At 35.6% G+C, this 12,727-nt stretch overlaps 1 protein-coding gene across 5 annotated transcripts in view; it reads right to left on the bottom strand.

Annotated features, from left to right (window-relative positions):
• Positions 1-12,727, bottom strand: part of TCF12 (transcription factor 12) — a 373,959-nt gene that overhangs the window by 184,210 nt on the left and 177,022 nt on the right. For all 5 annotated transcript variants that reach the window (XM_028100191.2, XM_028100192.2, XM_028100193.2 and 2 more), the window contains one exon: positions 4,692-4,794. In XM_028100191.2, coding sequence (XP_027955992.1) covers positions 4,692-4,794 — 103 coding nt within the window. The remainder of the gene's footprint in view (positions 1-4,691; positions 4,795-12,727) is intronic.

The following is a 12,727-nucleotide window of genomic DNA, read 5'->3' as shown; positions in this document are numbered from 1 at the left end:
CAGAGAGAGACACAGCAAGAGAGGGAACACAAGCAGGGTGAGTGGGAGAGGGAGAAGCAGGCTTTCCACTAAGCAGGGAGCCTGATGCAGGGCTTGATCCCAGGACCCCAGGATCATGACCCAAGCCAAAGGCAGACACTTAACGACTGAGCCACCCAGGCACCTCTATAATTTAAATACTTTTACAAGATTTAATAATGTACTTGAACAACTGAACCCAAGTTGTGGTAATAGCTAAGATATACATATACAGCAATATCATTAACATTGTTGCTACTTTACATTTCAGAGAACTTTCATGTATTCTCTTTTATTTTTCCCTTAAAAACAACCAAAAGCATTTCCTAGTGTGTGCTTCATGGAAAAGTAGTTCCTCAAAGGCTAATGATTCTTTTTACAAAAAGGCTTCTGTGTGTCATACAAATCTGGGATGTGATGAGCTGAAGAAAGTTAAATAAGCTTTTCCTCCCCTTTTTTCCAAAGCCTTTAGTATCCCAAAGTACAATCTGAATATCTAAGAAGGGGCACATGATATACAATGTGTCCCAAAGTTATGTCACTATGGAACCATTTTTGCATTGTCATTTCTCAAGACCAGGATCTCCATAATTAGAGTTAAAGAAAATGATGAGCTAGTAAAAACCTGGGACCATTGTATAGGAAGAACAAATACTTTATATGTCTAATGGAAAGACTATTTGGGAGTCAGGAGACATGGATTCTACATTCAATTTTGCCATTTATTGGCTCTGTGACCTCAGGAAAAAAACCACTTAATTTTCCTGTGCCTTAGTTTTTTATCATTTGCAAACTAGCAGTTATAATTCTAGTTGCAGTCTTTTTCAGGATTGGATAAAAGATATTAGATACATGAGATTATAGAATTATAAAATTCTAAATCTGCAGAAGACCCAGCAGTACCCTATCAAAAAGGTAATTTTAAGGATCTAGAATAAAGCCCACATCTCCTAACTCTTAGCCCTGCATTTTTTCCTATACCACCACATGTTGCTCTATTCTTTAAAGGATAAAACATCTCTAGAGGCAGAATAAGTTTCAGAAAAGAACACAAGTGAAGGTATATCTCATCTTAAAATTCCCATTGACTATATATATATATATATATACATTTAGCCTAAAATAAGTAAAGCTTTGATAAACATAGAGAGGTAGAAAGATAAAAGGAGTTCATTCCACATTCACTTGGGAATTGAAGGTAGGCAATTCTATGAAATAATTCATTTCTATATCTAATTAATAAATTGGCCCTACCATCATCAAAAATTTATCTGATCAACAACAGGTAAAGGAAAGCAAATCTTACTGAAATTAATGAGAGAACCAAGGGTAGATAAATGGACTAAAGCTGGAAGAGACTAGAAATAGGTAAGACTATTTAGTGATACTACTGCAATTCATTGCTATTGTCAAAGCTTTGCAGCTTTCCTATAATATAGAACTGTTTGATGCTAATTACTTAGTGATGTGCCAAAAGGATGTATTTATTTCACTTGAAACATAAGAAAAGACCTTTTTTCCATACTGACAAATCAATGGGATAATTCTGGAATTCATTAAAAAGAAACACTAACTGATCCAACAATAACAGCTTAACTTCCTGTGTAAAACACTTCAAAATATCTGTATGAATATAGAAATGCACACTTCTGTGGCAAATTGTTCATTATTGCATCATTATCAACATTTTGTTAGACAAAATTTCTAATTTTTGCAATGTGAAAAATCATTAAAGTGTTTGAGAGCTCCGTCATGAAAGACAGTAGCACTTTATAATCCACTATTTCTTCAGGCAAATGTGCTTATGGTTGAACATAATACAAAAAATAACATCCCCTAGCATATGATTTTACCCCCCCTTAATGTTATTTTTATATGTTGACAGCAATGACGAAATATGTTACTGCTTTCCTATTAGCTTTAACTGTTTCTGAGTATTCATCATTCATGGCATAACTCTGAAGTGTTACCTGTTAGGATGATTAGGTATCTACACATTTCCAAATGCTTCAAATACTGCTATGCACATCTCAGTCATGCTTTAACAACATAGGTTTTTAGCCTGAAATTTGCTTAAATTATCAAATGGCTGGAAAAGTAATCTATCCACTGTAACTCTACCAAGTGCTATAAACCCACATATTTGGATATCTAACAGTTCATTTCCTTCAGCTCATATCAAGTGGAATTGCTTGTTGCTGTACGGAACTACTCTACAATTTAGGAGATACTGATTTCCAAAAGCAAGCTATTGTCATGTAGATTGCTTGCATGAAACCGTTAGGTACCTTATTTGATCATTTTTATTGAAAATAAAAGGGAAAAATATAGTAAATTAGGTATTGCCAATGACCAGTGAAATCCTTTTGAACATATCTGCCTAATCTTTTCAGATTTCTTTTCCCCTTCCTTATTAAAAAAAAAAAAATTTAACATTTTTAAGATTTGATTGTTAAGACTTACAATGAAAATGTATAGCTGCACCTGATTAACTGTACAGTGTAGTTCAGATGAATACTGAAGTTTTTTCACTTATATTGTGAAGAGATCAATCTCTTTATAAATTTGAGTTTTTATAATATTTTAAGACTTATTTTAGATGCTGATTTAATACATAGGGTTATGTATGACTTTTAAAAGTACTCTAATAATTATCTGTAAGCTGAAGAAACCAACAAGCACATGCTCATAATTGCTCCAACTAAGAAAATGTTACCTCAAACTGAATAACAGAAATATTTTTAGTCAACAGATGCTCAGCGCAAGTGACTGACATGCATACTTCTTAGAATTCATTTAAAGATTTTTTATTTATTATTTATTTATTTGACAGAGGGACAGTGAGAGAGAGAATGCAAGCAGGGGGAGTGGGAGAGAGAGAAGCAGGCTTCCTGCTGAGCAGGGAGCCCAATGCCAGGGAGCCCAATGCGGGGCTCGATCCCAAGGGATCAAGACCTGAACCAAAGGCACTCACTTAACTACTGAGCCACCCAGGCACCCTCTTTGAATTCATTTAATTCCCACACTTATCCCCACAATTTTAACAGTCACCTTGGCTCAAAGCTATGCTAATGATGCAATTCTACTGGGCTTAAGAATCATATCTGTGAGCTAACAATAAATGTAAACACATAAATTTTAAAAAAAAGGGCAATTTTTGATTTTTTGCATCTAAGAAGTATAGCCTCAATTAAGAAAGCTTAGTTCAATCTGAAATTACAAAAACACTGACTAGAGCTTCCTCTACCCTATTTACAATAAATTAAATGCTACTTGGGGAAAAGATATACTATAGAAAGAAATGTGGAGTGTCACATCTATTTTACTTTGATAGTAAGTTCAACAGAAAGTTAAAAAGATAAATTAGAAAGTTTCCCCCCCTAAGTGCAAGGATAATTATTTTGTTCTCAATTTAATTCTGATTTTTACCTGGAATGATACGATTTTCATTTGCATTTATGTTAAAACAAATTGTCATTTTAAACACAAGTTTTATTGCTCATTAGATTTTTTACTCTTATGTCATATTCAATGAGTCTGGCTTTAAAGTGGTAACTGCTTTAGGCAAAATCCACACTAGAATATCAGACAGTCTCCTCAACACTTTATAGAGGATAAGAGAATTAAACAAAGACTGTGCAAAGCAAAACCATTTATAAAGAAATTGCAGACCACCAGGATTTTGGATTTGGGTAATCCACTTAGATTAGCATGGCTGTGTCTTAAAAGGACAATTCCAAGATCACAATATAGGTCACGTCCTTAAGAAACAGAGTAAGTAATGAAATCAATGTCAATTATACAAACTTCCATATTTACATGACGCCACTGACAACAAGTAAAACAGATTAAACAAAGCTTTCTAATGTGCTCAGGCCCAGCACAAGCAAGGAAGGAAAAATAATGTTATAAAACACAGGTTCTTTTTAATCAGGTGCTACAAAAAGGTAAAATTACTGATAAAAAAAAAAAAGAATAGTATCCAAACTAGGGGGAAAAAAAGCTTGGGTTTATCACTTCAGATTGAACAGCTATAAACTTTCACATGAGAAAGAAAGAGGGAAGGAATGATAAGTGTTTTGCAGGGAGAGGGGGAAATAAAAAGAAAAGCTAACCTAAAGGTTTTGCCAAAATACAATAATCAGGTTTAGGTGGTAGGTAATATCCTTCAAAGTACAACTTTATTAATGCAGAACACAACTTCAAAATCCCCAATAGGAACCCAAGTGCTTAAAACAAACGCTGCCAACATCTAAATGTACTATTAAGTTTTAATCAAATAGTGCCAAAAGAAATATTGTCCAATGTAAGTAAAATCTGCTTAATATCACTTTGTCATATTTTTAATTGCCGCATATATATTCAATTATTTAAAATAGTAAATTACAAATGTCTCAAAATGCTTCTTTGCCCAGAAAGCAGAAAACATAAAATGCCTGATGTCACAAAGACACTGCCAAATTTAAAAACATTGCTGCTTCCTTTTTTTGATACCATTGATATTTCTGAATGCTTTCTCCTCAAACTGAGCTGAACAAGGGAAGCCTGGATGCCCCTAGAAACACAGGGACTTTCTTCTAGATACTTACGTGTATTTCTTGGACAAAGGGCTAAAAAATGTCTCTGACCAAAGAGCCTTTGTAAAGACTACTTGCAAAGAATTACCAACTTACCCATCAGATTTGAGTTCATGAAAGGTGTTGGGGACAAGCCTTCGTGGGCTCCTAATCGACTGTCATTCAAGTGATCACTGTAATGAGGGCTGTCTGTAAAACCCTAGAGGGAAGAAAAAAAGACCAGAGTATTAAAGAGATTATTTGGCAGTCCTGCTAATTGAGCATAACGACACTCATCTAATTAATATACAGACTTACAAATGGTCATTCCTAACCAAGTTCCTTGTTCATTACTTGAAAAACTAAACAGAAGTGCTCCTTTTATTCCTTTTAAGGTTTTAAAGTAGTTTCTTAATGATCTTAAAAAAATTAGCCCTATGAACTTGTTACACCCAAAAACAAAGGTTTACAGATCATTATTTTAAAAAGGATAAACTAAGAAAATATACTTTTAAAAGTTGTAATAAATAAGGAAAATGTTTTATCTCTACCCTCCTTCCTCTGTCTCCAAATCCTACTCATTAAGAGTTAGGTAATTACAATTTAAAATACTAAAAATAATCCACAATCAATATACTAGAATCGAATCTTTTCCTAAATGGCAAACATATATTTAACAAAAAAGATCTGTTTATATTCTAATACTAGTATAACAAGACAGACTCCTAGAGAAATTGAACCATGTAAAAAGGAAAACATTTATTAAAAATAGCTGATTTAAATTTTTGAGTCTTAAAAATGAAATTGCACACACCATGAACACAATAAAGCTAATGTTGTTATTTCACAATAGCTGTTATTAAATTTCTCTTTACAACTTAAAACATGTTTTTTTTTTTTTAAAAAAACAAAGGAGAAAAAAGATACTAAAGTTTACAAATAAATGTTACAAAAGCTCTGTGGATTAAAAACCATTATAGTTCTCAGACTCTTAACACTTACTTAGTCCAGAATCATACTGTTTTTAAACAAGACTTTGAATCCTGGTTAATTAAACCTCAGGTGATACCTACACTTCTGCTAACTTAAAATGATTTTAGTAAAGATGAGAAAAACTTCCTAGAGGCCCAAACAGGGAAGCAAACTGCCTTGGCTCACAGAAACCAGAAATCACCCAGAATCCCCTGGGACTATAAAATCATCAATCACTGAAGATTTATTATTACCCAGACCGCAGGCTAACATTCAAGAAGACATTAATGGGGCTGAAACAGGCCTCACTATCTTTGCAGGCATGCTGTCAGTTCAACCACAGGGCTAGGAACTGAGGGCTAAATAACTGTCAAATCATTACAATTGCTTATGGATGCATGTCACAACTCCTTCTGCTGTTCTGTTTTAAAACTAATCTTCTGGGAGTGCTAACTCCCAAATGAATCTTTGTTTCATTTTTATCTACTTTAGAATTACTGATACACATGTGATAGACATTCAAGAAGAATCTTGGTGACATTTACAACTTGGTTATGACCACAAGGGTGTCCTCTGGTAACCACAACCAAAGTCTTGTCGGTCACAGCCACATGTAGCAGAACCTATGTACAAAACGAATCGCTCCTAGCTAAGGTCACTTCTTGGAGTTTACTTTTGTTATTTAAAACTTAACACTCTTGAGGTGCTAAGTGACATATCACTATCTCACAGACATCTGGGTATTTTTCTGCCACTTCTTCCCACTGCCACTTTTAGGTATGTAAGTCCAAACAAGGCATTGAAACCTACAAAACACTCACTGAAATACTGTTTAACATCATTACACGATGATATTACTCCAGAAAAACGCCAACAGAAATGTGTTTGAAGGTGAGCCACATCGTTCACACTTCATTTAAATGCAAAAGAATAATAAAAGAACTCTTCATTCTTGAAGTACCAAAAAAGAATTTTTTCTTTCCTGATCATAAAAATAAAAACATTCAAGTTTTTTAAAACTATCTCCTAAAGCAGAAGTTACAAATAGATCTAAATTTTAGGGTGTCACCAAATGATTATATACACACACTATATGAACTTCATAGATTACATGTAATACAGCTTAACGCAGAGCATATTTATCTTTAAGCCCCCATTAATATGTGCTCAGAGAACAGAGAAATTATTTTACTGTCAACCATAAAAAAATAATAAGTACTGTCCCTTATCTACACACATCCACAAACTGCAGGACATAGTACAGAATTTACTGTAAGATTATTTCCCAGTCTACTCAGAAAATCTCGGATTGTCATACTGCACTACAGAGTAGTCTATAAACTTTTTCATCACGTACAAGGAAGATATGAATATGGGCCATTAATACCTATTTAGTCATAAATTGTGTATGTGTGTGTGTATATATATACACACACACACACACAATTAACCAATATATAAAATTTCAGTAAGGCTTAATTTTTGCTCATGTAAGACTAAAAATTTAATAGAAATTTGATTATTTTTCCCTACACCTCAAAGGATCTTTTTTTTTAAAGATTTTATTTATTTATTTGAGAGAGAGAGAGAGAGAGAATGAGTCAGGAAAAGGGCAGAGGGAGAAGCAGACTCCCTGCTGAACAGGGAGCAAGACTTGGGGCTCAATCCCAGGACCCCGGGATTATGACCTGAGCTGAAGGCAGATGTTTAACTTGATTGAGCCACCCAGGCGCCCCTCAAAGTTCATCTTAATGCATACAATTTTCTTGAAAAGTCATAGCCCAAGAGGCAAAAAAAGAGACAGTTCTTCATCCACAGATGCAAACTGATGCTAGAGGACAGAACAAAGAAAATGGGCTTATAAATGACTATCATAGTTTTGGATCTAAAATACACCAAAAACTCACTTGAAAGAAGAACTGGCTACTGTTTCAAGATTATTCTTGTCATTGCTTCTGCACAGTAGTAGTGGTATTCATCAGAATAGAACTTTTTGTGAACCATGATGAAAAGTTACAAGGTAATTTATAAAAATTTAAATAAGATCACTACAGGTCACATGTTTAAGATCAGTTCTAGGAAAGTACACAGTGCTCTGTCAGCATGGTAATATGTCAACTAGCTGGGTGATCCCTAGAACAGTGCTTTGCAAACTTCAATATTCATATCAACTGACTAGAGATCATGTTACAATACAGATTAAGAAGCATAGGGTCTAGAGAGGGGCCTGAGATTCTGCATTTCTAACACAAAGGTGATGTGATGCTACTGGTCCACAGACCACACTTCCGGTAGCAAAAACCAAGACAATCTGGAAATAAAGATCTCTTTCACATATAGAGAGGAAAAATTCAAGGCTAGGAAGGTGACAGCCAGGTACCATCATTTCCTCAAATCAGAACCACATTAAAACACCAGAAGTTTCCAGGTAAGAATAATTAGGGAGAAATCCCACAGTTAACCAAAAAATCTGAAGCAATTAGAATAACAAAATATTTTCATGTATGTAGGTATATATTCCTCCATATAGTTTTAAGTAGACAAGAGATGTCAAACAGAGCTTCAATGAAAGAAGTTAGTTGACCTGGCGTTTAAAGAGAAGACTCCCTGAGTACTACATAGAGTTAGGCAAGGAGGATGGATGCTCATAAGTAGAAATGGCAAAAGAGAAGAATGCCATAACATAATACAGTACAGTGTGGAAGTAGGGAAGATACAGAACAGCCGGGAAGATAGTGGAATCATACAGGCGCCAGCGAGAATATTAGAGTGGAGAAAATAAGGGGAAGGTAACTGGCCTGAAGGAGAAGTTAGAGTAAAAAGAAAGGAACAAAAACAAAGCAAGCAATTGTTAAGATGGAGCCCAAGGAGATCAGTCAATGGTATTGATAAATGAATGCTATATTCAATTTTGGAATGAAAAGAATAAACCAGTAAGATCATTAAATGCAGAACGATCATGGTACATATTTTAAACTGACTGAGCATTACTATGGTCAAACCTGATCCCCTGCAGCTCCTAATTTGGATCTTGAATTCTATAAAATGGATTTACTATGAAAATAACCCTTAATAAAACTGAGACTTTTGTACATGAGAGATGATAAACACTACATTATGAAGGATATGCAATATTACCAGAATCATCTATCATTATAGCTTTTTAGTCATGATATTTTTAGTCAAAAATATTTCCAAATATACCGTAAAAAATTACTGTCCCTGGTTTATGATAAAAATGGACAGGGCACCTGGCGGGCTCAGTTGGTTAAGCGTCCGATTCTTGATTTCAGCTCAGGTCATGATCTCATGGTCATGGGGTTGAGCCCTGCCTTGGGCTCCGTGCTCAGTGGGGAGTCTGCTTGAGATTCTCTCTCTCCTCTCCCTCTGTGCCATCCTGTGCTCACTCTCTCTCTCTCAAAAATGATAAATCTTTAAAAAATTGAAAGCACTCAAAGTATCAATAACTGACAAAATCAGCTGATATACAGATCACAAAAACTGTTCAACTTCATACTTATCTGTTTAAATTACAAATTTGCAAATTCTAAACAGTCTCATCTGAATGCATATTACTTTGCAAAACCTTTATATTGTGAAACATGTTCCATAAAAATGCATTTAGTACTTTTTTCTATGCTCATTTCATGGTACAGAATTCAGAAATGTTAATCCCTGCTCTAACATGACAACAGACCTGAAGTAATCAATCAAATCTACTACCATTTTTAAACTAATTTAAACTGCATGTAAGTCAAATATTTTCTTCTACTACAAACAACAAAACAAAAGCACCTAGTATTATTTATTTACATAATAATACTCTATTCTGGTTTGTCTCCTCAAAAATATAAGAACTTACCACTGGTTAATTTTTTTAAAAATTTATTTCACACAACCAACAAATAAAGTGTAATCACCAGAGTACCTCCCCAGGTCAAGAACAGATTCCTGGTTTTTCTAACCTATTTTGTTATTTCTTTGTATGAAAACCAGTGTCTAATCCTATTTTAAAATATTCTTTCCAATTCTTTTCAATAGTTAAAAAGGGTGGGGTGGGAAAAGTCTATTTCAATAAAGATTTAGTTTCTCAGAAAAGCTTCCCCTCTTTCCAAGACCCTAATAAGACCAAATTGGGTGAATTCCTTCTAGGCCTCCACAACAGCAAGAATTTCCATTATATCACTGCTCACACTTATTGAAATTACCTATTTAATTATCCATTTAAATTATACCATAATTATCTGTTATAATTGCACAGTACCGTGTAGTGGATAAATGTGGAATTTTTGGAGCCAGACTGGCAGATGTGAATTCCATCTTTCCATCCACACATACTGGCTGTGTGACTTGGGGCAAAGTAATCTTTTTTGCCTCAGTTTCATTACCTATAAAATTGGAAGAATACTAAATACTACCTTCATTTCACAGGTTGTTGTAAGGAGTAAATGAGTTAATACACTGTAGTAAATGGAGAAGTGCTTAGCACATAGTAAGCACATGATAAAAGCTGGTCATTATTTTTATCATCTCACTTAGAAGTCATTATGTCGAACAAATTCTGAGAAGGCAGGAACTGTGTTTTTTTCACAATTACATCCTCAGAACAATGGCTGGCACATACATAGCAGTTGCTCAATAAATGACAGATGCGAGATTTCAACTGCTAAATCTTTATAACGTTGCAAGGGTTTAGATATTATAAAGGTTAAATCAGCTTTTCTATAGAACACCCAATAAGTAGCAGAAAGAAGGCTGATAAAGTATCAGCTTATTTAAATGGACTGAACAAGAAACTACAGACTTTTGGTATTCAAAGAGCCACAAGATTTCATACCAGCTATTGAAATCCTCTAGCTTCTGCATGGTCACAGCCAGTAGAATCAGCCAAAAGCCATTATCAGCTAAGGTCATGATCTCAGGGTCGTGGGACTGAGCCCCACCTTGGGCTCCAAGCTCAGCGTGGAGTCTGCTTAAGAATCTCTCTTTCCCCTTTCCTCTGCCCCCCCCCCCACTCGCGTTCTCTCTAGGGGGAAAAAAACAGCAAGTAAGAAAAAAGATTAGAAAATTAAATCAAAAGAGATTAAAGAACCTAAGACCTAAAACTACCGAACTCTTAGGAGAAAACATAAACAGGTAACCTTCTTGACATCATGCCTGGTGATGATTTTTTGGGGGTTTAACACCAAAAGCAAAGGCAAGAGAAAGCAAAAGTAAGCTACATCAAACTAAAAAGCTTCTGTACAGCAATGGAAACCATCTACAAAATGAAAAGGCAACATATGGGATGTAAGAAAATACATGCAAATCATATATCCGGTAAGGGGTTAATATCCAAAATATATAAAGAACTCATATAACTGCTCTATTTTGACAGATGGTAGGTACCCTTGTGAGCATAGCGTAACATATAAACTTGTCAAATCACTATGTTGCATACCCGAAACTATTGTAACATTGTATGTCAACTATTTTCAATAAAAAACAAGAAAAGGCGCACCTGGGTGGCTCAGTTAAGGGTCTGCCTTCGGCTCAGGTCATGATCCTGGGAGTCCTGGGATCAAGCCCCATCAGGCTCTCTGCTCAGCAGGAAGTCTGCTTCTCACTTTCCCTCTGCCCCTCCCCCTGCCTGTGCTCTTTCTCTCGCTCACTCCCTCTCTCTCTCAAATAAATAAATAAAATTTAAAAAACATGAAAACAAAAGTTCATACCACTCAATAGCAAAAAATCCCCATTAAGTCTGACTAAAAGATGGGCAAAGGATCTGAATACGCATTTTTCCAAAGCAGACATACAGATGGCCAGTAGATACCTGAAACGGTATTCAACATCACCAAACAGAGAAATGCAAATCAAAACCATAATAGGGTATTCACCTCATACCTTCAAAATGGCTATGATCAGAAAGACAAGAAATAACAAGTGCAAGATGTCAATGCTACCTAGAGCAATCTACACATTCAATGAAATTCCTATCAAAACACCATCAACTTTTTTCAAAGAAATGGAACAAATAATCCTAAAATTTGTATGGATCCAGAAAAGACCCAGAATAGCCAGAGGAGTGTTGAAAAAGAAAAGCAAAGCTGGTGGCATCACAATTCCGGACTTCCAGCTCTATTACAAAGCTGTCATCATCAAGAAAGGATGGTACTGGCACAAAAACAGACACATAGATCAATGGAACAGAACAGAGAGCCCAGAAATGGACCCTCCACTCTACGGTCAACAAATCTTCGACAAAGCAGGAAAGAATGTCCAATGGAAAACAGAAAGTCTCTTCAACAAATGGTGTTGGGAAAATTGGACAGCCACATGCAGAAGGGAACTGGACCATTTCCATACACCACACACAAAAATAGATTCAAAATGGCTGAAAGACCTAAATGTGAGACAGGAGTCCATCAAAATCCTAAAGGAGAACACAGGGAGCGACCTCTTCGACCTCAGCCACAGCAACTTCCTAGAAACATCACCAAAGGCAAGAGAAGCAAGGGCAAAAATTAACTATTGGGACTTCATCAAAATAAAAAGCTTTTGCACAGCAAAAGAAACAGTCAACAAAACCAAAAGACAACTGACAGAATGGGAGTAGATATTTGCAAATAACATATCAGATAAAGGGCTAGTAGCCAAAATCTATAAAGAACTTATCAAACTCAATGCCCAAAGAACAAATGATCCAATCAAGAAATGGGCAGAAGACCCAGAAATGGGCAGAAGACATCCAAATGGCCAACAGACACATGAAAAAGTGCTTAACATCGCTCGGCATCAGGAAAATCCAAATCAAAACCTCAATGAGATACCACCTCACGCCAGTCAGAATGGCTAAAATTAACACAGGAAACAACAGATGTTGGCGAGGATGCGGAGAAAGGGGAACCCTCCTACACTGCTGGTGGGATGCAAGCTGGTGCAGCCACTCTGGAAAACAGTATGGAGGTTCCTCAAAAAGTTGAAAATAGAGCTACCATATGACACAGCAATTGCACTACTGGGTATTTACCCCAAAGATACAAATGTAGGCATCCGAAGGGGTGCATGCACCCCAATGTTTATAGCAATGTCCACAATAGCCAAACTATGGAAAGAGCCAAGATGTCCATCAACAGATGAATGGATAAAGAAGTGGTGTGTGTGTGTGTGTGTGTGTGTGTGTACTACACACACACACACAC

This window comes from Eumetopias jubatus, unplaced genomic scaffold, assembly GCF_037043125.1.
Source record: "Eumetopias jubatus isolate StellerSeaLion01/CBP00866 unplaced genomic scaffold, mEumJub1_p1.0 scaffold_7, whole genome shotgun sequence".
NCBI classification, from domain to species: domain Eukaryota; kingdom Metazoa; phylum Chordata; class Mammalia; order Carnivora; family Otariidae; genus Eumetopias; species Eumetopias jubatus.
This window is presented reverse-complemented; position numbering and strand designations above follow the sequence as displayed.